This window comes from Anopheles nili, chromosome 3 (assembly GCF_943737925.1).
Source record: "Anopheles nili chromosome 3, idAnoNiliSN_F5_01, whole genome shotgun sequence".
Taxonomy (NCBI): Eukaryota; Metazoa; Arthropoda; class Insecta; order Diptera; family Culicidae; genus Anopheles; species Anopheles nili.
Window position 1 is genome coordinate 11,249,570 of NC_071292.1, and position 22,851 is coordinate 11,272,420.

At 50.2% G+C, this 22,851-nt stretch overlaps 1 protein-coding gene across 1 annotated transcript; it reads left to right on the forward strand.

Moving 5' to 3' along the window:
- The first annotated feature begins 7,322 nt into the window (after positions 1–7,322).
- Positions 7,323–13,239, forward strand: LOC128722630 (cGMP-dependent protein kinase 1). The gene is made up of 9 exons (XM_053816306.1): positions 7,323–7,406; positions 8,633–9,625; positions 9,691–10,431; positions 10,496–10,734; positions 10,827–10,924; positions 11,108–11,318; positions 12,085–12,316; positions 12,387–12,736; positions 12,812–13,239. Exons 1-9 carry the CDS (start codon positions 7,323–7,325, stop codon positions 12,972–12,974), a joined length of 3,111 nt encoding a protein of 1,036 aa, XP_053672281.1. The 3' UTR covers positions 12,975–13,239.
- Positions 13,240–22,851: the final 9,612 nt, after the last annotated feature.

Here is a 22,851-nt window from a genome sequence, read left to right on the forward strand (position 1 = left end):
TAGATAAAGCTAGTGTTGCAATCTCGGCCGAGCGGAAAACGGCTTCAAAAAGCATCGTGCCGATTTTCTTACGCGTCTCAGCGCTCCTTCCGACCGGATCAATTGAAGAGCGAGTTAGGAACGTTAGTGTCTAGACAAAAGCCGCGGTTCTGTTCGGTCGAGGGTGATTTGCACCCAACACGCTTGAGCATCCACTGCACGCAAAAGTTCGCTCTTGGCCAGCGCGGTTGGGTCGCGTTTGTGCTTCGCGGTGCACTTAATAAAATATTCAATCCAAGCACCCCGGTAAACCATATGAGGACCTCCCGGCTTTTTTGTTCGGTGCCGGCGCCGTGGAAAATCGCGCAACCAATGGGCGCAGGGTTTCGGAATGTTAGATGCAACCACTGGAGGTGCAGGCCTTCGTTGAACTGGGGGAAAATTCTGAGCACAGGGAAAGCGAACGAAAACAAAAAGAAGCTGAATAGCTGAAAAGGAGCGATAGAGACACGGTGCCTGCACAGATTACAGCTTCTTCTCGTGGGCGGTGGGTATGAATTATGAAGCATACATGATCCGGTCGGCAGCGATTGCAGCAACGGCGGAAGCAGTTGCAGCCTTGCCGGTACCGGTACCGGCACATTTTTATCTTCCGCAATCGGATATCCGGTTAGGGCGGTTCCCGTGTGCTTCATGAAGTTAGCATCCTTTATGGATTACGTTATTATTATTTCATCTAGTTCGCGTGCGTGTGCGCGTATTGAAATGAGACTCGCTCACGGTTGAGAGAGCTCATAGAGGATTTTACAGAAAAACATCCTAATCTCAAGGAGGGAATAAAGCGGTCGATGGTATTCAAAGAAAATAGAGAGGACTTTGCACCGAATTCCGGCCCATTTGATCATCGACGCGGATCGTTATCGTGGGCTTCCGGGCCTACCGAATGGCCACATTTACTGCGGCTCGATGTCTCCTTTTTCGCGCGCGTTTGTTTCGCTTGCCGTCGTGCCCAAACGATTTTCACCCCGGCCAGTCGCGGTTTCCGTTGCGTTTCGTAATCATATTTATGCATGGTAATGACACCATTTCCATGCTCCGCATGAACCCACCACGGTGCGTCGCCTTTTTCGCGCCAGACACGCCGTCCGTCGCACCGTTGCAGATATTTCCACCCGTTGGAAAAACGCCCAAACTCGGCTTGGTTTTCCGCGCGAAAAATCCCACTTCGGGGGCTTTTAGGTACGGCACGCGTCAAAAGCGTACACCCGCGTTGACGGAGGGCGCGGGAGGCGTAAAATATGCGGCCGATAATCATGCAGCGATCCTTGAGGGTGCCGGTAATAGTGCAACCGGCGGAAAACCCACCCCGAACATCCTGCGGAACGAGGAATTTATGCGGCGTGTGAATGGCACATGGAGGCGCGTTATGGTGCGGACGTGTGTCAGGAGCGATCCTGCGGACAGACTCTACTCGGCAGCCGATTTTGGTGAGCGTATTTTGCAGCACTAAGGACCCGGGCCAGTAAACCGGGAAAATCCAACCGATTGAGCTTCACAACGCATCTTGAGAGTCAGCCTGCTTGAGCTTTGAATGGACGAAAGGATCAAAGGTAAGTATTGGCTAGTAATTTGTTACTTCTCCTGCTTGTCGCTGTAAATTTTAGCCTCAAAAACGACGGCCACATTCGACGGGTGCTCGCCAGCGGGAAAAGGGCCATTAAAATTGCATTGTCACTCGCTTTTCGGTGGATGATAGTTCCGGCGCTGGCGAAATGTGCTTCATAAAGCAATTATTCCACCGGAAGCTATGAACTTTTCCCACTTCCTGGTTTTGGGGGGGGGAAAACTCTCTCTATCCGCTGTTGCAGTAATAGCGTATGCAGTACGGCTGCTAAATTACGTATGAAGCATTTCCATAAAAAAAAAAACAATCACAGCAAAGAAGAGAAAAGAGCGATGTTTGTTAGGGAGCGATTCTATCTCCTATGGCAGTATGTTTCGGAACAGTAGCGTACGTACACTTGTAGTCATTAAAATGTAACAGCAGTGGAGATTTTTCCCCCTACATCCTTTTCGGATGCAACCACACAAAAGAGTACTTTAGAAGGATGTACTCATCCTTTGCCCGGTGCTGCCTTATCCTTTTCCCGATCGTAACAAAACCGTGCTGCGTTTTTGCCAAGCCCCAAACGATGGGAAACCGATGCGCGGGCTATTGTGCTTCTGCCGCCATTATTATGATTACGGTTATGATTGCGCGCGCCTCACGGCATAATGGCGGGTTGATGCGCAATCGTAATTCCCCTGCTTCCATTCCATGCCATCGATGTCCTTCTTCCCGCCTGCGAGTGCAATAAATATGTTCCGAAGTGAAGGCGCATATTTACGCATAAATGAAGCCAACAAGAAAGTCCTTGCTAGTGCGCGGAAAACGGCGAAACGCACTCGCCGATGAAGAATGCAACGCGAACCGAGACCGTATCGTGTTGGGTCATCTTTTATAAATTGCATCCTGATTTACGATCCTCCAACAGCAAGGATGCGGCCGCTGGAAGAGGAGGAGAAACCGATGCGAACAAAAATCGGCCGATTCTGCGAAGAAAAACAACAACGATGGCAAATAAAACAGATCGTTATGGTTTCCCGTGCTGCGGCCAAGCCAAGAGCCAAGGGGTGGATCGAAAAGCGACGCCACCAGGTAGCGTTTCCGGCCACGACTCCTCTTGATTGTCCTCTTGAGGATGCCAAACGGACGGGAACGGTTGTGTGCGCGAGTGCAGTTGGAAGTTGGCTTGTTCTGGCTTTTTTTCTTCTATTTATTTCGCTCGCTAACGATACGACGTCGTGATGAAAATAGCCCGACATTGATACGAAGAGTTTTCCCCCCATCCCTGGCAAGGAGTGCTCTCGAGCGCTGTTCGTACTGGCGGTCCTTGGAAAAGTTCCGTTCCGTTGGCGCACACCGGGCGGTAAAACATCGCCCGGGCGAAGAATGATGAAGATAATGCGCACACTTACGATCAAAGTTCGGGCTGCAATTCAAATTTTATGACGCTCGCCTATCTTTGCCGGCGAAGCGGGTCCACTTTTATTGATGTTTTCGATATTTACGATCATTTCCAGGAAGGCTGGCGATGGTCTTGAGCTTGTTGGCTTCAACAAGAAGATATTAATGTTTCTTTTTTGTTGGGATTCTTTTCCGTTTTTAGGTGGCATTCCCTAAACGTCCAAGATTGCCGTAAAAATTGGTGTCCGATCAACGGAGAAACGGATTTCAAACAGACGTCAGTCAACGACAAAAAACCGCACTAAAACGTTTTTTTTTCGCTCAAAATTCGCCAACATGCCAAGCACGTGAAGCAAATCGCATGATTAAACCGATAAGGGTCCAGCTTTGTCCGGTCAATCAGCCCGATTAGACGACGTCATCGATCGGGGCGGGAGTGCCTTATCTGAAAGCAAACCGCCCGTCAGGCATCTCTCCGCAGTGCATCAACTTAATCGTTGTGTGATGCCTGTATTTAATTTTCATTTTCCAGCGTAGCTTCTTTATTTTTTATCGAGTGTGTTGATAAAGCAAATTTTGTGCACGATAAATGAACAACCAAAAAACAAACATACCAGCTAGCGCTAATGGCCATGTGATAAGGCGGGTTCGCTTAGGTGGCGTCGTCGATGGCAGCTCGACCTCTGAACCTTTAGGTTGGCGCCATTCCTCGGTAATGAGCTGGCACTGTTTGTGTGCGTAGGTGAGTAAGTCGTTAAGATTAAGCTAAAACGCAGGTTGTAAACATTTCGCAATCGGTTTAAAAAGACTTCATAGGTGTTAGGAAAAGAAATGGGCAAACGGTGAGTTACTCATCAAAGAAGGCTGAGTTCGTGTACGTTTGAAAATGATAATTTACCACAAATTGGTACATCTCTCCTTCGAAACGGTTGCTAGGCACAAAAGGTCAACTTTTTGTCCCTTTTTGCCTCTGTTTTTGCTTGTCTATGGTTAATCTACTTTGTCATCTTATCCATGCAAGTTACGTGTGCTATTTGGCGTTTTAAAATTTCTCATCAGAAAAAGTAACTAATTCGTTCTCAGCCCCAATCAATGCCGTGTCGTGCTAACCATCCCAAGCCAGTGCAATGTCTGTCCGTCGAGAAAACCCCATCTTTGTTGCACTTTTCGCGCACACACAACCACATACACTGCATATCTGCAACCATGACCGTATTAACGCTAATCTTCCCGCCTTTCTCTATTGCAGCAAACTCTTTTTTTCCGCGACGAAATGGCACTTGAAGGTTGAGGCCCTTCCACCGGAGCTGAGGCGAGCTAATCCACCCTTCCCAGAGGCAACAACCAACCCTCACTCGATCGGAGGACCGTGTTTCGTGCAAGCAGTGGACCGGGTGCACTCTCAAGTGCGGCTGGTGGATCTCGAACTGGCGGCTTTACCGACACAATTGAGCCAACAATCGATAAGTCGACAGTGGAGTGGCATCGACGTGCAATTCTGGTGCAAAGTGCAGCGAACCAACACGCGATCGATCGTTAAAAAGTGTCCGAAAAGCGCATTTTGTGTCGGTTTTGGATGGCGTTACGGAAAAGAAACCTTGTATAAGTGAACTAACCCTAAAAGTTTCATGTTTTTGCGTACGTGCGCGAGCTTGTGGAATGCAACCCGATCGCAGATCGTAATCGAGGCTTGATGTTTTTCGGCCATCGTTGTGTTGAAGCTGGTTTGGGGGGTGTTTCCGTTGGGTGTCTATTTCAAGAGAATAAAGTTAGAACACGAACCCGAAAAAAAAGGAGAAACCCTGGCAATATACACTACTGGTGTTGGTGCGTGTGGTGACAAAACACTCGAAAAAAAAAAACACCGCGCGGGCCTGGTGGAGAATTTAATTTCTTTAAAACCGAACGATTGTTTACAAGCGGACGAGGGTGTGCAATGTGCGAGGCACTCGATAACGAGGGTGTTATCACCGACGCCGCAGGGTGTATCGATAAGGGAAGACCTTCTCCGTGCACCACTGGCCTCGTGGGGTACCGATCCGACCCACAAAATGGAACCGTTTCTTTTCCGTACGCTGGCGACGAAGGTCGCTGGCCCGGAGAACGGGGAACACCCGGTGTTAGGTGAAGAACCAGACCACAGGGGGTGTCGAGGGGGCAACACGGCGGCAACACTGTGTCAACAGCACCCGTAGAACTACCGGCATGGAGTAGACATCCTCAGGTTGCAGGCGGCATTTTTCAACCCGACTACATGTTCAATTAGTTCGAATGCATTCACCAACCCGTTCGAGCGGGTATTTTTTAATGCACCCTGAACACACCGGAATGCAGTGGCCATCATTGTTTGGCGTGTTTTAATTAGTAGCAAATCGTAACGCACGTCAGCCTGATTGGATACGATCGAATTTGTTGACGCCTCTTTGTGTCGCCGCGCTTAAAAAATTGCTCGCGCAAAATGCGTATTTCGCGTTCTGAAATGTTGGTTTTTGTAACAGGAGTGCAGGCGTTCAGCAGGTTACCGCTTAAGCCGCTTATGCCGCTGGTACGACGTCGAGAATTTGCCCCGTCTCTTTTGCGCCGGTGACCACTAGCGTTCTCCGATCGATCGACCTATCGGAGCGAGGATTAAGATGATCCGATGACAAGCGTATGCGGAAGCGAGATCATCCCGAGATTTGCAAGCATCGGTTATCAGTGGTATCGGCGGTGAGAGCGAACGAGAAAAGTAGTGGGTGCGATGGATGGCGAGAGCCATATGGGCGAGCCGGCGGTGAGAGTGATATGTCGCTATCGGTACCAGCTCGATCGGAGGTATCCTCTTCGCAGCATGTTCTCCTGTTACAAAAGCGAGCATTTTAGGGCGCCGATCGAAATCGAAATTTTTGCTCGTTTTCTCTTTTTGCCGCGCCGGCTTAAATCTTGGACGTTGGGGTATAAACAGGCGTTTGTTATTTTGCGAGTATTGCGATGCCGGTGTTGATTTTAATTTTAAAACAAACTATTAATTAAAAACTGCAATTGATTAATTAAAAAAGTAAATAATTGTGGCTCTGTTTTATCGTTTCGGTTATGCAGGAAATAAAAAAACACATGTGAATGCGATAAATTAGTAGTTCAACGTGAGTTTTATTTGTTTATTCATTTGGCATTACACTATAGAAAGAACGACTGATCGTTCGTTGTTCGTATTTTCCGCAAATTATATATTATTCCGCGTCTTAAATAATCTTTATGATTACAATTATTGTTGAGTTATGCGTATTTCCATGAGTATTTATCTAATTATATAGCAAAAACATCGTATATTGGTTTTTATTTTCGCAAATTACATTTCATTCCATTCCGCGTCCGTAATTATCTTTCTGTTTTGTAAAATAGCGCAATTAGGGACTTTCTAGTAGCATGAATCTAATACATTCGATCGGTTTATTGTGTTTCAAACGATGCTCCTAAACCTTGGCTAATAAGTTCATCCATAATGCCTAGCAAATTCTAAACTAGTTTAAAACCGAGAATTCCACAAAGGGAATTCAAAGCAAAACAAGCCCCTTCACACCGGCGATTGTAAGGGCTACCAGTGATTGTAAGGGCAGTGCGGATCCACCCGTTCGAACAGCTCTACCAACACAGCAAAGACGCTGGGAAATCTTTCCACCTCAAGGGAGCAAATGCGTGCGTAGATAAAGGCTATCTTATGCAGGTCCGTGAGGGAAGGGAGAGCCCTTTAAGTCGGTTGCCCGCGAAAGGTGCACACGAAGACACGGGACGCGATATCACCGTATCGGTTGCTTCGTGGTGGTGTTGCTGGCTTGTAATTGGTTTCTAATAATTACACACCGGCAGCTTCAACAGGCCCATCCACCCAACCTCCTGCGACAGGTGCCATTCGACCGTGTCGCGGTCAGTTCGATCCGAGCGACGGTTAGATTCGGTTTGTCGACGAGGAACCGGCTGAACCAACGTCGTCTGACTGCTGCAAGTAGGTGTTGTGCTTGAAGGGGTTGTGCTTCGTTCGTTCTCTCAAAGACGCGTCTGTTTTCCGAGTGTATTCCGAGGGAAAAACAATCCATCTGATTGAGATCGTGTGGTTCGGATGCTGCCAGCAGCTGTTACTGTTCGAAGATGTTCCTCTGAAGACGGCGGCAGTCTGGTGAAAAAGAGCGAAAGTGAATTGATAGTGCGTGGTGTTTTCTTTTCTTGCTTTGTTGCACGTGTTGCAACGGTGAAAAACTCACCCCTAAACAGCAGTTGGTGCCGTGAAAAGTTTGTATTCACATTCCGTAACCGTGGGTTGGCTGGACGTCGTGCCATCGATGCGTGAAGTCCTGGCGTGATGGCGTGCTTCGCAAAGCTCTTCGGCCGAAAGCAAGGCTCGTTTAACTTGCCCGTCCCGGGGACCGGCGATGGCGACGTGGTGGTGAGTAAAACATCCCTCGATGCATTCCTAACCCCATCCCCGTTCCTGCCGGACATGCGAAGGTCCCTTATCGCGGCACTGGGATTGCTTGGGGCCACAACACGACAACGACGAGAATGGTGTTTTCGAAACGGTGGCACCACGTCGGTGATCCCGCGTTTGTCCATCTGTCGCCCGGAACTGGGTCAGTGGAAAATGAGGGGGGCCCACTAGTGGGGCCAGCTGGGTCGTGCTGTTCGTGGATGAAAGTTTGATGAGACCAAATGAGGGACTCCTTGGTGCTTTGATGAGGTCTCGTTGAGTGTGCGAACCGAGCACAGCTGGAGCACGTCGGGAACCGAGTCATCCGGTGTGCATTAACATACCAGGCTCTAAACGGTGCCCGGCGAAGGCAGAATAATCCCTCACGCGCGTGACGTTTACAACCCCTTTGGCTCGGCTTCTTTGTAGTTTGCTGACAAAATTTTAATTACGCAAAAAGCATCCGACGAACAAACCGGAGCAGGGCATTATCACGGTGCGGTTGTCATTTCTTATCGGAATCTTCGCGGACGCCTTGGTGGTGTGTGCAACGGGGACTCCAATCATTATCAACTCATTATGGGCGCTTCCCCGGGTGGGTGTTTTATTTCCACCCCCTCACTATTGACGTGAAGTTGCGCAAATCTATTTTTAACTACGTTCCCCGGAGGGTAGTTCCGTTTGTTTGTGCCATCGCAATGCGAAGCAGGATCAAAGTGGTTCATGCTTTCCTTAACACAGCAACGACTCTTGATGGAGCAAACGCATTATCTCGAGAGTGCGCTCCTTGCAGCAGGAAACGGCCGTCCCAGACCACGGCACGTAATTCCATCGTTGTGCGCTTCCGAAGGTGTTTCGAAGCTCAGGCCCCCTAGCGACGTACTTCAGGGTTTTATCTGGGCTATTTAGCACGATGACGACTGAAGGCGATGACTCCTCCTATGCCGATTTAAGCCCGATTGTCCGATTGCCCCGATCGCTTATCACCGGTCCGCTCGCGGATGCTAGTTTGTTTGTGGAGCACTTCAATGGAGCTATTTTAGGCTCTGAAACGTCTTTGACAGCTTGATTTACCGGTCGAAGCAGGCGATGATAACCACTCGAGAGTGACATTTCCCGCCGTTGGAGTTGAGTTTTACTCTGTCCGGAGATTTATGACATACGCGTGTAGCGATCGTCGGCTTTATCCGTTTGGTTCTTTGCAGGGTACACGTGTCACACGGCGGCTTATCGACGAAGAGCTCCCACAATCGGTGCCGCCAATGGTTAACCGCTCCAATGGCTATATAGGACCTGAAAAGACCCAACCACCACCGGTGACCTCCACCGTAATGGTCAAATCAAATGAACGTGAGTCGGGGCTGGGATCGTTGGATGAGCCGCTCAATATTTCGAGCGTTGTGCCCGCGCATGGTTCTAATCCCGAGCCCGATCCTTCCGGTTCGCCAGCAGCGAAAGAACCGTGGACCCCGCCAGCACCGATTCCTACGATCGTGGCTCCAGGACCGACGATCGAGCGGAAAGCTTCAAAACCGCGTGATTCAGCTGACGTAAAGATCAGCTGTAGTTCGCGAGAAACATCCACTGCGGAGCCACCCTTGGGGCCGGGTCGGGAGCGAATGCTGAAGGACCTGCTACAGAACAAGATCCTCCACATGTTGGCGCTACAGTCGAAGGGATACAAACAGCTGTCGAAGAGCGAGCGGGCCATACTCATCCAGTTGGAGAGCGAGATACAGGAGCTGCAGGACAACTGCAAACCGCCGGAGTCGGCACCACCAAAACCACCCAGTGAGCCGACGGAAGTCCAGGGGCGTGCTGGTTCGCCCGAAAAGAATCTCTCCCCGGTAAACGAACAGCGCGCTGAGGATAGTAAACCTGCCGTGGAGCACCAGTTACGCGATGACGGAGAGATGTCCGATTACGATGTGATCCCGGTACGGAAACCAATTGAAGATGTAGTACCCGAAGCGCCTAGTTCCGAGGACGATCGGTCATCGGTGTTGCCACCGGATCTGCCACCTCGCGTGAGTAGACAGCATGATACCGATGACACGTCGCAGGATGAGGAACCAACGCCACCGAAGTTGCCCCCACCTAGAAGCCAGCTGGAGCAGAGCCTCGTGGACGAGATCTTAAACCGGTCACTTCAGGAATCGATGCTCCGCCAGACGGCTAACCTGCGGGAAGAAGAAAAGGTTAGCTGACGTGCGCTGACTGTGTTTATTATCGGAAGGGTACCTTACCAAATTCTTGTTTATAGGAAATTCCACTGCCAACAGCACCACCACCAGCCAGGGAACCTCCACCGGTTCCTGCGCCCGAAGAGCAAGATCCACCCGCGGATGATGTCCCAGAGTTGATGCCACCTCAACCCCTCAACAAGGAGATGCTCCTGCGTAAGATCTCCTCCCAGCGGTCGATCATCGAGGAGCTGGACAGCCGGACGGTGACGCAGAAAAAGACACGCAAACAGGGTGTCGTGTCGGACAAAACCGACCTGAAGGAGTCGAAGGACATCGTCATCCCGACGCACCCGAAAAGCGCTGACACGGAGCGACTGATCAAGACGGCGATCGGGGCGAACGATTTCCTCAACAACATGATGGACGAGGAGCGGTTGCAGGCGGTAACGGCGGCCATGAGCTCGATGTCCTTCCCACCCAACAGCTACATCATCAAGGAGGGTGACATTGGGGCGCACTTCTTCGTGTCGGAAGAGGGCACCTACGAGGTGGTGGTCGACAACAAGGTGATCAAATCGTTCGGCCGAGGTGTGGTGTTTGGTGAGCTGGCCATCCTTTACAAGGCCAAACGGTTCGCTTCGATCCGTGTCACGAGTGGGGCACGTGTGTGGTTGCTCGAGCGGAAGGTTTTCCAGAAGATTATGATGAAAAGTGGCCGGAAGGAGCGCGAGGAGAACGTCCGGTTCCTTAGTACCGTGTCCGTGCTGAAGGACCTCGAGATTGAGAAGCTGCACAAGATCTCTGATCTGTTGAAGCGGGTAAGATCGGGTTTTCCATCAATTCGGACGTTTCGTAGCTGATCCTTTTGTTGTGTCTGGATAGGAATTCTACGCCACCGGGTCAACCATCATCCAGCAGGGTGATCCAGGTGACAAGTTCTACATCATTCGCGGAGGCAGCGTGAACGTGATCAAAACCGACAAGAAGGGCAACGATCGCCTTGTCGGGACGTTGCAGCGTGGGGCGTATTTTGGCGAACAGGCCCTTCTCCACGAGGACCGCCGGTTAGCAAGCATCATCGCAAACCCACCCGGAACTGAGTGTCTCACTCTAAATCGAATGTACGTCAACTTTGAGGCAGATTCATGATAGGGGTTGCTTCCCTGTTTAGCTCTCCCGCATCTTTGGCTAACCTATACGTATCTGTTTGCAGTGCATTCAACGAGTTCCTTGGGGGCTTGGAAACCCTACGCGAGGTGCAGCTCTCCGACACGATACCACGCAGCTCGACGATGACAAATATTGTCTCAGGTGATTGCCAACGCACATGTCCAAGGGCAGGGACGCGTCAACACGTCTCGTTGCGCTTCACTCGACACGATGACCCGCTTCCAATCACCTGCTCATCCACATCTCGATTTACACGCGTGCTTTTTCTCACTCTCTCTCTCTCTCTCTCTCTCTCTCTCTCTCTACTGTGCTTGTTATCCACAGAGTACGACCATATCCAGTTGCACGATCTGACCTACATCGGGACGCTCGGTATCGGTGGGTTTGGCCGGGTGGAACTGGTGCAGTACAAAAGCCAGCAAACGTTCGCACTGAAGTATCTGAAAAAGATCGAAATGGTGCGCCAGCAGCAGCAGGAGCACGCCTACAGCGAGAAGGACATCATGCTGAGCTGCAACAGCCCGTTCATCGTACGGTAAGGACGTCGTTAGGGTGGGCGCATTTCCGGGCTTAGGTTCCCACGGTCACAGGAAAATGGGAGCGGAACAACCGAACAAAACGCAACGAAAAAAAAACCCCGAATCCATTTGTATCGGTTTCGGCATCGGATGGGGCGATGATTGTTGCCGTTGGTTTGGCGTGTCGGTGTCCGATTTGAATTGAATGCCGGACCGGAATATCTCCCTCGCGGATAGCAATCCCACCTCAGGCAGAAGGAGGTGAATTCGTTGGTTGCTTTGATCACGGAGTCCCCACAGTGGGTTTTGGGGGGAAACGACCGCGTTAACGGTTCGGATTGAATTACGGGCGGTGTGTGAAAAGCGATCGAATCCCTCGTTCGGTCTCTGGAGGGAAGAGTCTGATGCTGATTGAAACCGATACTCCGATGTCGGTCGTGGGAATGTGCAGCACTTTTTTTGCAGTTGTTGCGCCTATTCGTTATTTTCCCCAGATCACTTTCGATGGTTCGCCGATGGGAGCCTAACCGTTTGATGTCACGTGCTGGGACATCGATTTGGCCTGGTCATGCTGGTCAACTTTGTCAGCTAGGTTATTAGCATGGCGAAATCGGGAGGTTGTATTTTACTTTTCCTTGATAAAGATGTGTTTGCAACGTGATACAGTTCTGACAGGCACCCTGGAATGTAGCAAGAAAATTCTATTCTAGAGTACATATTTCTTTTGTTTGATTCCTTACTTACTGTTCATTATGTTGCATCCTCTGTCTTCCATCATTGCAGGCTGTACAAGACGTACCGAGATAAAAAGTATCTGTACTTCCTGATGGAGGCTTGTCTAGGTGGAGACGTCTGGACAGTGTTGCAGAAGAGCAAGTTTTTCGATGAACGTACGGCTCGCTTCATCACAGGGTGTGTCGTCGAGGCGTTCGCGTATCTACACACTCGGAACATGATTTACCGGGATCTAAAACCTGAGAACTTGATGTTGGACGAGAACGGTTACATCAAGCTGGTAAGTATCGTGAATCTGAGACTAACGTTTACGGGAAGTTTTCATACCGGTTCTTCTGCCTCTTTCGCAGGTCGATTTCGGGTTTGCCAAGCGCATTGGACCAAACCAGAAGACGTGGACATTTGCCGGTACGCCCGAGTACGTGTCCCCGGAGATCATCCTCAACAAGGGCCACGATCGGGCCGTCGATTACTGGGCTCTTGGTGTGCTGATCCACGAACTGCTGGTTGGGAAACCTCCATTCCGCGGAAAGAACCACATGAAGACGTACAATGCTATCCTGCGAGGAATCGACATCATCGAGTTGCCATCACGCGTCCCCAAAAAGGCACAAGTACTGATCAAACGTCTTTGCCGTCAGACAGCAGCTGAGCGGCTCGGTTACGGCAAGAACGGCATAGCTGACATTAAAAATCATCCGTAAGTCTGTGAACGAGAAGGCGTACAATGAGGGTTAGTAGCTAATAGCGTTTCTTGGTTGTATCTTAACTACAGCTGGTTCGGAAACTTCGAGTGGCAGCGGCTGAAAGAACGCACGATGCCAGCCCCACTCGTGCGCCCGATCGAGTCCGACAGCGACCTGTCCAACTTCGACGAATACCCCAAGGATCAGGACGAACCGCCGGACGAAACGTCGGGATGGGATATTAATTTTTAATGCACTCCCACTGCTCGCCCACAAATGGCCCCCAAATCGGACGGTTCGAATTCATTTTCCCCGTAAGCCATCCGTAACGGATCGTTAATCAGTTGCGTGTTTTATGCTTTCGATTGCCGGTCCCGGCCGGCGGTTCTCGGCAAAGGCAAAAGAATCATGGAAGGTGGGAGCGATTTTCCATCAGCGTTTTCGCGGAAAACGTGATATTCTCGATGCAGGGAATTAACAATAAAATTGGATCTTACGCGTGCACTCATTGCTCGCTTGACGCGATACGACGGTTTTTGATGATGGATTTTTCACGCACGTATTGGCGTATATCACCGCGATAAAACGACCCAGTGTCTGCCACGTCGCGCCCAACCGTGGGAGGATAATTAAATTGAAGAATTAACTACAGCACACCGTGGATGGGAGGCGGTTTCGAATCCTGCCGTAGATCCTTTCGCTGGTAATTGTGTGTTTTTTTGGGATCTGTTTTAATTCCCCCTCATTCGGGCCACCTCAGTAATGGGGGGTGTACAGATTCACCTGTCGTGTCTTCGGGGCACGTCCGTTCAACGTCGGCAATCCGTCGACAACATCCGTAGACATGAGCTGGAGGGCAGCAGCAGCAGTGTTCGGTGCGGGTTGTCGTTGAATTTTTAATTACCTCTTCAACAACTGCCCCCTCGGGAACTCGAGGAGCACCACGTACCGCTGGTGTGCCGTCGTTAACCGCAAAAATAATCTCGTCGCTCACTGGCGGCCCCCGAACCGGAATCAGATTAGCACCCGTAATGATGCATTACCATGTTAGTCACGATTCCCGGGAACTATGTGTGGAGACGTTTTTTTTTTCCGCGAGACCCCAACCCTAATGCAATTGCATGTCATTATGTGCGCGAAAGAAAAAGGACAACAAAAAGGCCTCCGAACTGACAAGCTGTGTATGGGAAAAAGGGGCCGCAAAAAAAAGTGGCAAAACTTTTCCACACCCGTTTCCCGAGCGCGCAAAGTGATTCCGTTATCACTTGTGCTGGGGCTTTTTTTTCTTTCGCGCTCAAACTATATTTCACTTTCGTTATCCTCCGGTGGTGGGAGTGAAGATTAAATTTGGCTGACGTGTCATGCATCAGGTGCATCAAGGGAGCGCCTTCGGGCGAGTGGCTCTCGTGGGATAAGGCAGTTCATTATGGCGTTTCTTGCTCCCGGTCGGTGGTAAAGTATTTTACGATGAAGTCCCGACTGTCTGGCGCTCGCGCTATGCTTCTCTTGCGAGACGTGTGGGTGTGTTACAAATGGTGGATGCATTTTTTTTCTCTCCTGTAAACCAAGCATCCCAGACGCTGTCAATCTTGAATGGTTTATGAAGGAATGGTGTTTTCTTATCATCGTTTTACAACGAACTAAACATTGTTGTTGGTTTGTGCTACTTTCCATAGGTCCATAAGAGGACTAAGGTGGTTCCCCAATGATTAATCTCTTTTGTAATGCATCCCAGGGGTAAAATTGGCTCCAAATTTGTCAATCTAATGCGTTCCAACGCATCTAAACACTTGCCAATTGCAACAGACAGTAACGATTATTTAAACCAACGCGGTAATTAAATTTCCATCAACGACCGTTTTGAATTAAATTCCAAACGCCACCAACCACGGTATGGATTTCAAATGCGCAACAAAATATAACCATAGCAAGCCACCGGACGAAACCGGCCCCGTGTCACGGTCAGCCGGTGATGCACTCGCGTTACCACTGCATCGTTCCTGTGCTTCCCATACTTTTCCTCCTGCTTTTCCTGCGGCCAGGAGAAACGGCCGACCTGTCGCGATGCGCTCAAGGCCAACAATTCACGGGCGAACGAGCATCCGCTTTTCGGTGCCAACCGGAAACGCCGTGTCCGGGGTCAGGTGCACCACATGGCGCAAAGGAATGCGCTGTTGAGGGGATGTTCCTGGGTGCGGGATCGAAGAGGGCTTCTCACCGGAACCGAAGCCACCAAGCGGGCATCCTTTTTGCCCGGTACGTTCATCCGGAAAGCCCGCGGGTTACCGTTTGTCCTAGTGAGGGCGTTCATTCCAGAGACCGAATGGTCGACTTCGGTTTACTAGTTTACTGGGCCATCGGGCCACTGTCGCGCACGCAGTACGCAGCCGTCGGGAGTACGAACGCGCCAGCTAGCACCGATCGGGTGGACTTCGGCGTGTATGGAGCGATTTCATCCAACACCCTCGACGGAAAGCACCAGCTGCAAATGGGAAAATGGGTGCTGGTGCTGACGGTCGACATGGGAAATGGGAAATGCGTTTGGAAAAGCACCAAGGAACAGATTGCTGGGGGTTTGTTGGGGGCACCAGCAGCTCGATGAGACGCTTCGTTAGGAATACTTTTCGAGAAGTAGTAATAGAGCAAAAATATAGGTATGTAGGAGAATCGCCCAAACGAAATAAAAATAGCCCAAATGTACTATATGAACAGAGCTACATGTAAGAGATTTAAAAGCATGCTGGGATGCTTTTATAAATAAAAGAAAAAATGATGACAATTTTTCTAATTTTACGTAAATTTAGATATTAGTTAAACCATTTAAAAGCTATATTGATAAGTTATAAGTTGTGACGTTTCATGTACATCCTTTTCAATAAAAATTACTTGTATCATTAGCCTATCATCAAATGTTGTTCATTTACTTTATTATATTTATTGAAGTTGTATTTAATTTGTTGCAACACCCCCGAAAACACCCATCACCCATAGATCCAATCGTTACTGTTGTTCTTACAGCCGAGCTCCGAGTCGAAACACGTCCCCCAACTGATAAGAGAAGTTGTTCACCCGCGTGAACGCACGACTTTCGCCGGAATGAACCCGGCTGAGCTTCGGCCAGCATCACCGCGGAACCAAGAAACAAAAGCCATTCATCCGGCGCTTTCGTGCGTTCGGCCTGACGCATCCCCACCCACCAGAGCTCGTGGCCACTAGCCCAGGGTGGGAAAACCAGGACGATGATAACCATCCTAAGTATCCGTCGTCTCTGCAGACTCCGGCAACCGACGGGAGGTCAGTTTCATCTCGCTGGGCAACGGAACCGGATCGACGGAACCGGCGTTGCGTGCGTGTGCGCGTGTTCGTGAGAAAGTAACCGCCCGGGTGCGTCGTGATTTTTCACCACCGCTTTTCGCTGGGCGATTCGCTTCAATCGACAATCGCGCGATAAACCGTTTCACCGACGAGCGCTTGGAGCGTTGGATGGAAATCCTAATCGGTACGATTAACGGCACGGGTGATACGATAGTGTGTGCCACAACCCCTGCTAGGATTAACAGCTGATTCATGTACACCGGTTACGGCTCGTGGAGGGTCAAATTTCGATCCTTCGCCTCTCAAAGCAGGCCTTGAAACGGTGCGGCAGTGAAGCAACGTCAAAAAACGTGTATCGTGAGGGAAAACGGTCCCTTCTGACAGGACGCCCCAGAGCGTGTGGTGCGTGCGTGTGCGAGAGTGCTCCAGTGCGGAGGTTTTTGAGCGAAAGTGATTTTTTGCCGCTTTTCCCCGGAAAGAAGCTGCCTTTTGGAAGGTGCCATCCACCGGAGGCCCACTTCAGGCTTCCGGCCCGGCTGTCAGCGGCTCCGGAAAAGCTTGCCGCTCAAAAAAAAGGGAACCGAGTGGTTCGGGGTCTGGGAAAAGCGCGTACCCGTCGAGGCGGAACCGGAGCCCCAAAATTTAAATTCATCCCAGCGCACGTTCCGGCGGACGGAAGCGAAGCACCCGTGGGGCCGCGCGTGCCGTTGTAATTGTAAGATTTTCCGAAGTACGGCGTACCTCCTGTGACCTCGGTTGCCGCATTGACGCAGTGAGTTGTGTGGAACGGGCGTGTTCTTCTTCTTTCGTGTGCGAGTGTGTGTGTATGTGTGTACGAGCGCGTGTGTGTGTCACAAAAATTTTGCCTCCGTTACCATGGAAAGTGCGCCTACTTCGTGAGACGGGAAAAAAGGGCCATAGGCAAAGCGTGTTCCAAGAAGTTGCCTGAGTTTGAGCGGTGTGCGTAAGCGAATGTTCTCGAGTGTACGCGAACGTGTAGCCCCTCCTGACGGCCAGCTGGGTCCGGCTCATTAAAACGACCGTAAAAGCGAACGGGCGAAAGCCGTTTCATCAAGCGCGAAACGGAAACGGTGAACCCGAGCGTCGGCGTGAGGTCGCGACAGCTTCATCAACCCGCCATCCTGCAGCCTGAAGAATAATGTAAATAATAGATTCTTATGCTAATGAGTGTGCCTGAACGGATGCAGCTAGACCGATGCGGTCCCTTAAGTACGCGGAGTTGGAAAATTCCCTTCGAAGAAACGCTCTTCTGGCATTCTGAAGGCAACATTACGGGTCCGGGGACGGGTGTTAATTGGATTCAAAGTTGGACATTACCGACCGCGCCTCGGGAGCCTGTCTGGTAATGGGATGCAATTTATCAGCCGCATCTTCGGGTTGATTGCAATCTAATTTTACCTCGGCCAACCCGCAGCTCGTGGCCACATGGGACAGATAGTAATGTTAATTGATAGAACTGCGCCGGGCAAGCGGGAAAACCGCATCGGTTAAAAGTGAATTCTAACATTTTCCACCCGAACGAACGGTGGAATTCGAGCCGGGGAATTTAAATCGCATTGCCGATCGTCGATCGCCAGGATAATAATTGTGTCGTTTTGCAATCACATTTTAACTGATTTATTCCACGAAACAGCTGCCCGTTTTCCCGGGAAGCAAATAAAACGGCACGATAATGGCATTTTCAAAAGAAGCACACAACAGTTTATAGCGCTGGAAATTACCCTCCCCTAAAACGAGATGGGAGGTTTCCGAACCCATTGCAGTAATTGTGCAGCCCCTTTTTATGATTGGTTGGCACGATAACAGTAACACAATCACCCGGAATCGAACGGATGCTTTACGGATCCGGGGAAAATCACCACAAGCGCACAATCTGGTCGGTTCGGAGTTCGGCCATTCAAATGAACCATTCGTGGAGCGATTGGGGGATTGAAATTAAAAAAAAAAGTCAATATAAATCGTTCACAAAATACCCAAGCTTTTCCCTCGATATGCTAAGCTGAGAGTGGGGAAATAAAACTAAAACACTCACGCACCCAACATGGCCCACGAGGGTAGAAAGCAGCACAAAACATCGAATCCTTCCCTGGAGCATAAAAAAAGCTCTTCCACCCGCCACTCCATAATGAAAACCAATGAGGCGTACATACGCGTGAGGCAGTTTTGCAATAATTTGCTCACTGGCAGCGGGCGCGTGGAAGAATTTAATTCTCATCATTAAATTCGACCGCGGCGTGCGCCGTCGAACAAAAAGCCATGGAAACTCATCGAAGGCATGTCGAAAATGTTCCTATCGTCTTCATCGAAAAAGAGAAAAGCAAAAAAAATACACTAATCCCTTTCACTACGCTTGACGCGAAGCCTTATTCGCATTACGATGGTGTTCGGTCGGTGAGGGAGCGTTTTTTTTGGGTCTCGCTTTTCTTGGCGAAGGACGCGTGCCTCCCAGCTGCGCCATCTCATCGTCCCGCAAGGCAGTAAGTAGCTCTCACGGGGAAATTTTCCCATCGCCTGTCGCCCGGCGTACGAAAGATGGCGAAAGAAAGCCAACACTCTCATCATTGAAGTAATTTGTGTATTTATGGCACGAATAATGCCCCCACTGGTTTCGGGGCGCCGTCGAATGGCGTGTCAGGGGCTCGGGGATTTCCGGGAGAATGGGGGAAAATCCCAACGCAAGAACCGAGAATGGGAGGCAACATTTTCACACCGATCGCGGACGATCGGTTGTAATTGCCGGGAAAGCGAGCGGGCTGCTTGAAGGCTTTTTAAAATGTCGGAGTCTGTTACTTTTTTTTGCTTCTACTTATTCCATTTCTCACTTTCCCGTCTGACCACCCATCGAGTACGGCCGCATGCCAGTGTCCCTGTGGGGCTGTTTTTCTTTTGCCACTGGTTCGATTTCCCGGAAGAAGAGTTGAAAAATCCTGCCGCCCCGCGGTTGGGGCTCGGAGGCATAAAATCCCATTTATGAGTCCCATTAAAACACTCGAAACGGGAGCGGCAGGAATCGAACGATATTATGTGCGATTCCTTCACCCGAGGGGGTCGCTTCCATTCGAGAATAGAAAGCCGAAACGAGCGCACGCTGGAGAAGAAATTTCCCAGCCTGCGTCCTTCGGGCGAAAAGTTTCATAACGAGTCAATTAAAACGGCTAACGACCCGGGGTTGCTTCGGTTGGCCACGATCGACGCGCGAATGGCCCGGGAAACCCGACCGCCTCCGTCAATTCGGGAGGAAATTTGCTCATTCCCTTTTTTTGTTGCCCGTTAGTTTGCGGGAAAACGAGCTACCACCGCGTCGAGTGGTCGAAATGTTGGCAATCGCTCAATCGAACGAGAAACTCCTTCATCGTGGCCACGACCTCGAGAACCACCCGGTCAGTGGTGGTGCGCGTGGAAAAGTTTTCCCTCCCTCGGACGCTTTCAAAAACGCTCGCCCAAAGTGGCTTCCGGAGTGGAAGCGATATGCTTGACAAATCTACTTCTTGATGTTCGCTCGACAGCATCATCATCGACAACAGCATTCAAGATGCCGAAGGACGACAACACGGCCTAAATTTAATTCCCATTCCACTGCCGAGATCCTTCTCCCCGTTCCTTCACGGTTTTACTTTTCATCAACCAAAAAAGGCCGTGCTCCAGTGCGTGGGTCATCGTTTCGTGGCGAAAGTTTACCTTACTCACTCTTACTCATCTTCCACCCCGGTCAGCAGTCGGTCAGCCGGTGAAGCAACTCCAACCGAAAGTTCCTCTTTAGCTGCTCATTTGAACCGCCAGCCGGCTAAAGGAAGCGCACCCGGTCGCTTTAGTGCCGTGAAAATTGTCCTGGGGGTCGTTTTACGGTGAATCGGCCGGCCGGTCGAAAAGATTTCCGATCTGATTTCATCGGCATGGAAAAGCGCGCCCGCACAAGCTTATCGGTTGCTAGTTTATCTGCCGCTATTCGTTCGAGGCCGATCCCCGGGTAATGGACGAAACGGAGGGTATTTTTTCTCCGGGTTGCGACAGGGATGTATCCTTTTACGGGCGGAGAATGGCGAGACAAATTGCCTATTATCGCTACCGTCGAGGGTTTTGCTGTTTGTGCGATTTATTTTGATCCACGACCCATGACCGCTCGGATTGCTGTTGCGATGGCATACGGTGCCTGGTTTGTGGTGATGAAATGAACCAGTTCAGTTCGTTAGCAACTGCCGTTCGAGGGTTGTAGTGCCGTGATTGGGGAAAATAACCTTCCCACTTCTTAAAGCTCACATTTGTTGCACAAAAAAGGGATTAATTTTAAGCATTTTCACACAACATCCCTGCCAGGATGGCGTGCCCAGGATACGTGTTCGCGAAAGTTACTCAACCACGGCGTGAGGATGAGACACACACACACACACGCACACCAAAAAAGAGGACGAAAAATCAATCAAAGCTCGTGTGAAAGCCACCACATTAAGCCCTCCCCATTCAGCTCAGCCGGTGGCGGCAACTCGCAGCTTTATTTCACACCCGACTCCCGAGCGCGCTCAATCGGGGTGGAATGGAAATCTCCATTTTCCATCCAATTCCCACGAGCGCCTACTCCGTTGCTTCAAAGGCTTGCTGGCACTCTGACAACGTAATCGCTCATCGGCACACCTCGACCCAACCCGGGAAAGGCAAGGGGAATGGAGGCGCGCAAGGGCGGTAAGCATGTGATAAGGTGGAAATTGCTTTCCCAAGCGAAGATGGAACGAAAACCGGCTTTTCCGGCTCCCCCTTTCCGAGCCCGAAATGGTTGCGTTTGTTTGCATTTCAGAGTGTGGGGGAGACGGATTCGCGCGGCCGGGTGTGCCTTTTAAGGAGATAATTTACGTGATAGATGAATGGTCAGATGAAATTTCCCGCCGGAGCGCAGCGGGGGCAAACGAAAACAAAAAAAAAACAGTCCCGAAATCACCAGAACGCGTGGGAAACTCCGTGGGAAATGGGCGTTAAAAGCCGTCGGAATTTTGGCACGTTACGCTTTTCTGGCAGGTTTATTTTCATTTTTTTCGGCAGCTTATTTCCATTCACCGCCGTATTGAGTGTATTGCGGCCCACGCGTGTAGAAATATTCAGTTCGGCAGTTTGGGTGGAAATTCAGTTCGACAAGTTATAAGCCGCTAACGAATGGCAGGTTGGAGGAGTAAACAAAGCACTGACAAAAAAGACATAATATTCCACCCAACCAACGTCCTTTATCGAAGCAACCTACGCGCACGGTGGGTTTAGTGTGGCGAGTTGAAGTGCCGAACCGCGAACCGGATGAACGAGAAGCGCACTGCCGCACTCATTTACTGATGCCTCTCGAGCTCTAATCGGGTTTTCCCGGCACTGATTACGGTACAGATTACGTCACTTCAGTTTTCGCGCCTCTCGCGTCCACCCACTCGGGGTGTGAGAAAACGAGCCGGAAAGAAGCGAAAAGTTGTACCTGTTCCTCCCTTTCGGGTGCGGTTTGAAGGAGTATTTTGCGCTACGTCAAAGTTGGTTCTTAAGCCGCTGGTTGGGTTTTTTGCGTCACTTGCAGCGGCAGCTCGCGTCGGCAGGCGTTGGGGCGTTCGATATGATGGGTGCTTAATTAGCGGGTTCCGAGTATTCGGCGAGACACGCGTTCCGCAGGATGATCGACTGAAGCCAATCACTCTGACAGCTGTTTTTGTTCTCTAGCCTCTCGTTGTGGTTCGTTTTTGTTTTGGACGAACACAATTTGCGACCGTAATGAAGTTAATTGTATAGTTTTGATGCGTCCGATTGACCACCGCAATCGATGGTAAGACGTAAATCGAGTTCAGATGATCTGTCGATATTAAAGAAAGCCAAAACGACCGACCAACACACTGGCAGAAAAAAACAAGCCATTTTCAGCAACACAATTTCATCGTACGGAGAGACGTCTTTAAACAGAGCGAGATAAAAAGCTCTCCCCCCTCACGAATGTGCTCGCGTGCTCGAAACGGCGGTTCGATTGAAATAAAAAGTTAAAGTCCCTCAATATAAGCTAGCATAAATTGCTATCATAATGCTGAAGAAAGCATTCAACCGCTCGGCGAGGCTACTGGGGCAGCAATATGCTTTGATCCTTGCGGACCGCAACTGCCAGTGTGGGGGAAAATTCCTTCCTACCGCCGTGAGGGGTCAGTCTGGCTTTCAAACAAAGGGCACGAGAAGGGAGACAGAGTGGGATGGAAAACACACACACACACAAAGGAAAAAAAGAAAACAACCGGAAAACCATATCTCGGGATGATTCGCAAAGTTGGCAGGATGGAGGTTCAGACCGCGAGTTTTCTTTTCTCTCTCTCTCTCTCACTCTCCACGTTCCCTTTTCGTTTCATTTTTTCTCCCTTCCAAAAGGGCTCACCCTCCTTGTGTAAAATAGAGCAACCTTTCGGTCGTTTCTTCTCAATAAACGGGCGAAAGTTTGGCCATTTTCTTTCGCGGTATCACCCACCCAGGCCCTGGAGTGAAAGTTTCACGGTGTGGTAGGGGAATGTTTTTTTGTCCCCCCTGGACTCGCAACATTTGAATATGTGCCGGAACTGGGATGGATTCGGGCGTCCAATTTGTGGGGTAGCTGCTGGGCAAAAGAAAAATGCTGTTGGCCGCCTTTTCCAGGCCGCGTGCCTCGGTGATGAAACATATCACGGTGAGGCTCAAGATGGCCACCGGCTTCGTCATTGTGGTGGTTCGGGAGCCGCCTAATGGAACGAGGGAGGCATGAGTTTACGAACTGAATTAGGTGGATTATTCTTTCGAATTGGAGTTGACTGATCCCTTT

What these genes read in the sequence shown, in the direction of transcription:
- LOC128722630 (XM_053816306.1), top strand. Translation starts at nt 7,323, where the DNA reads ATGGCGTGCTTCGCAAAGCTCTTCGGCCGAAAGCAAGGCTCGTTTAAC. An exon ending in TCTCTGATCTGTTGAAGCGG is followed by an intron (nt 10,432 to 10,495) that starts GTAAGATCGGGT and finishes GTGTCTGGATAG; the next exon opens with GAATTCTACGCCACCGGGTC. An exon ending in AGAACGGTTACATCAAGCTG is followed by an intron (nt 12,317 to 12,386) that starts GTAAGTATCGTG and finishes CCTCTTTCGCAG; the next exon opens with GTCGATTTCGGGTTTGCCAA.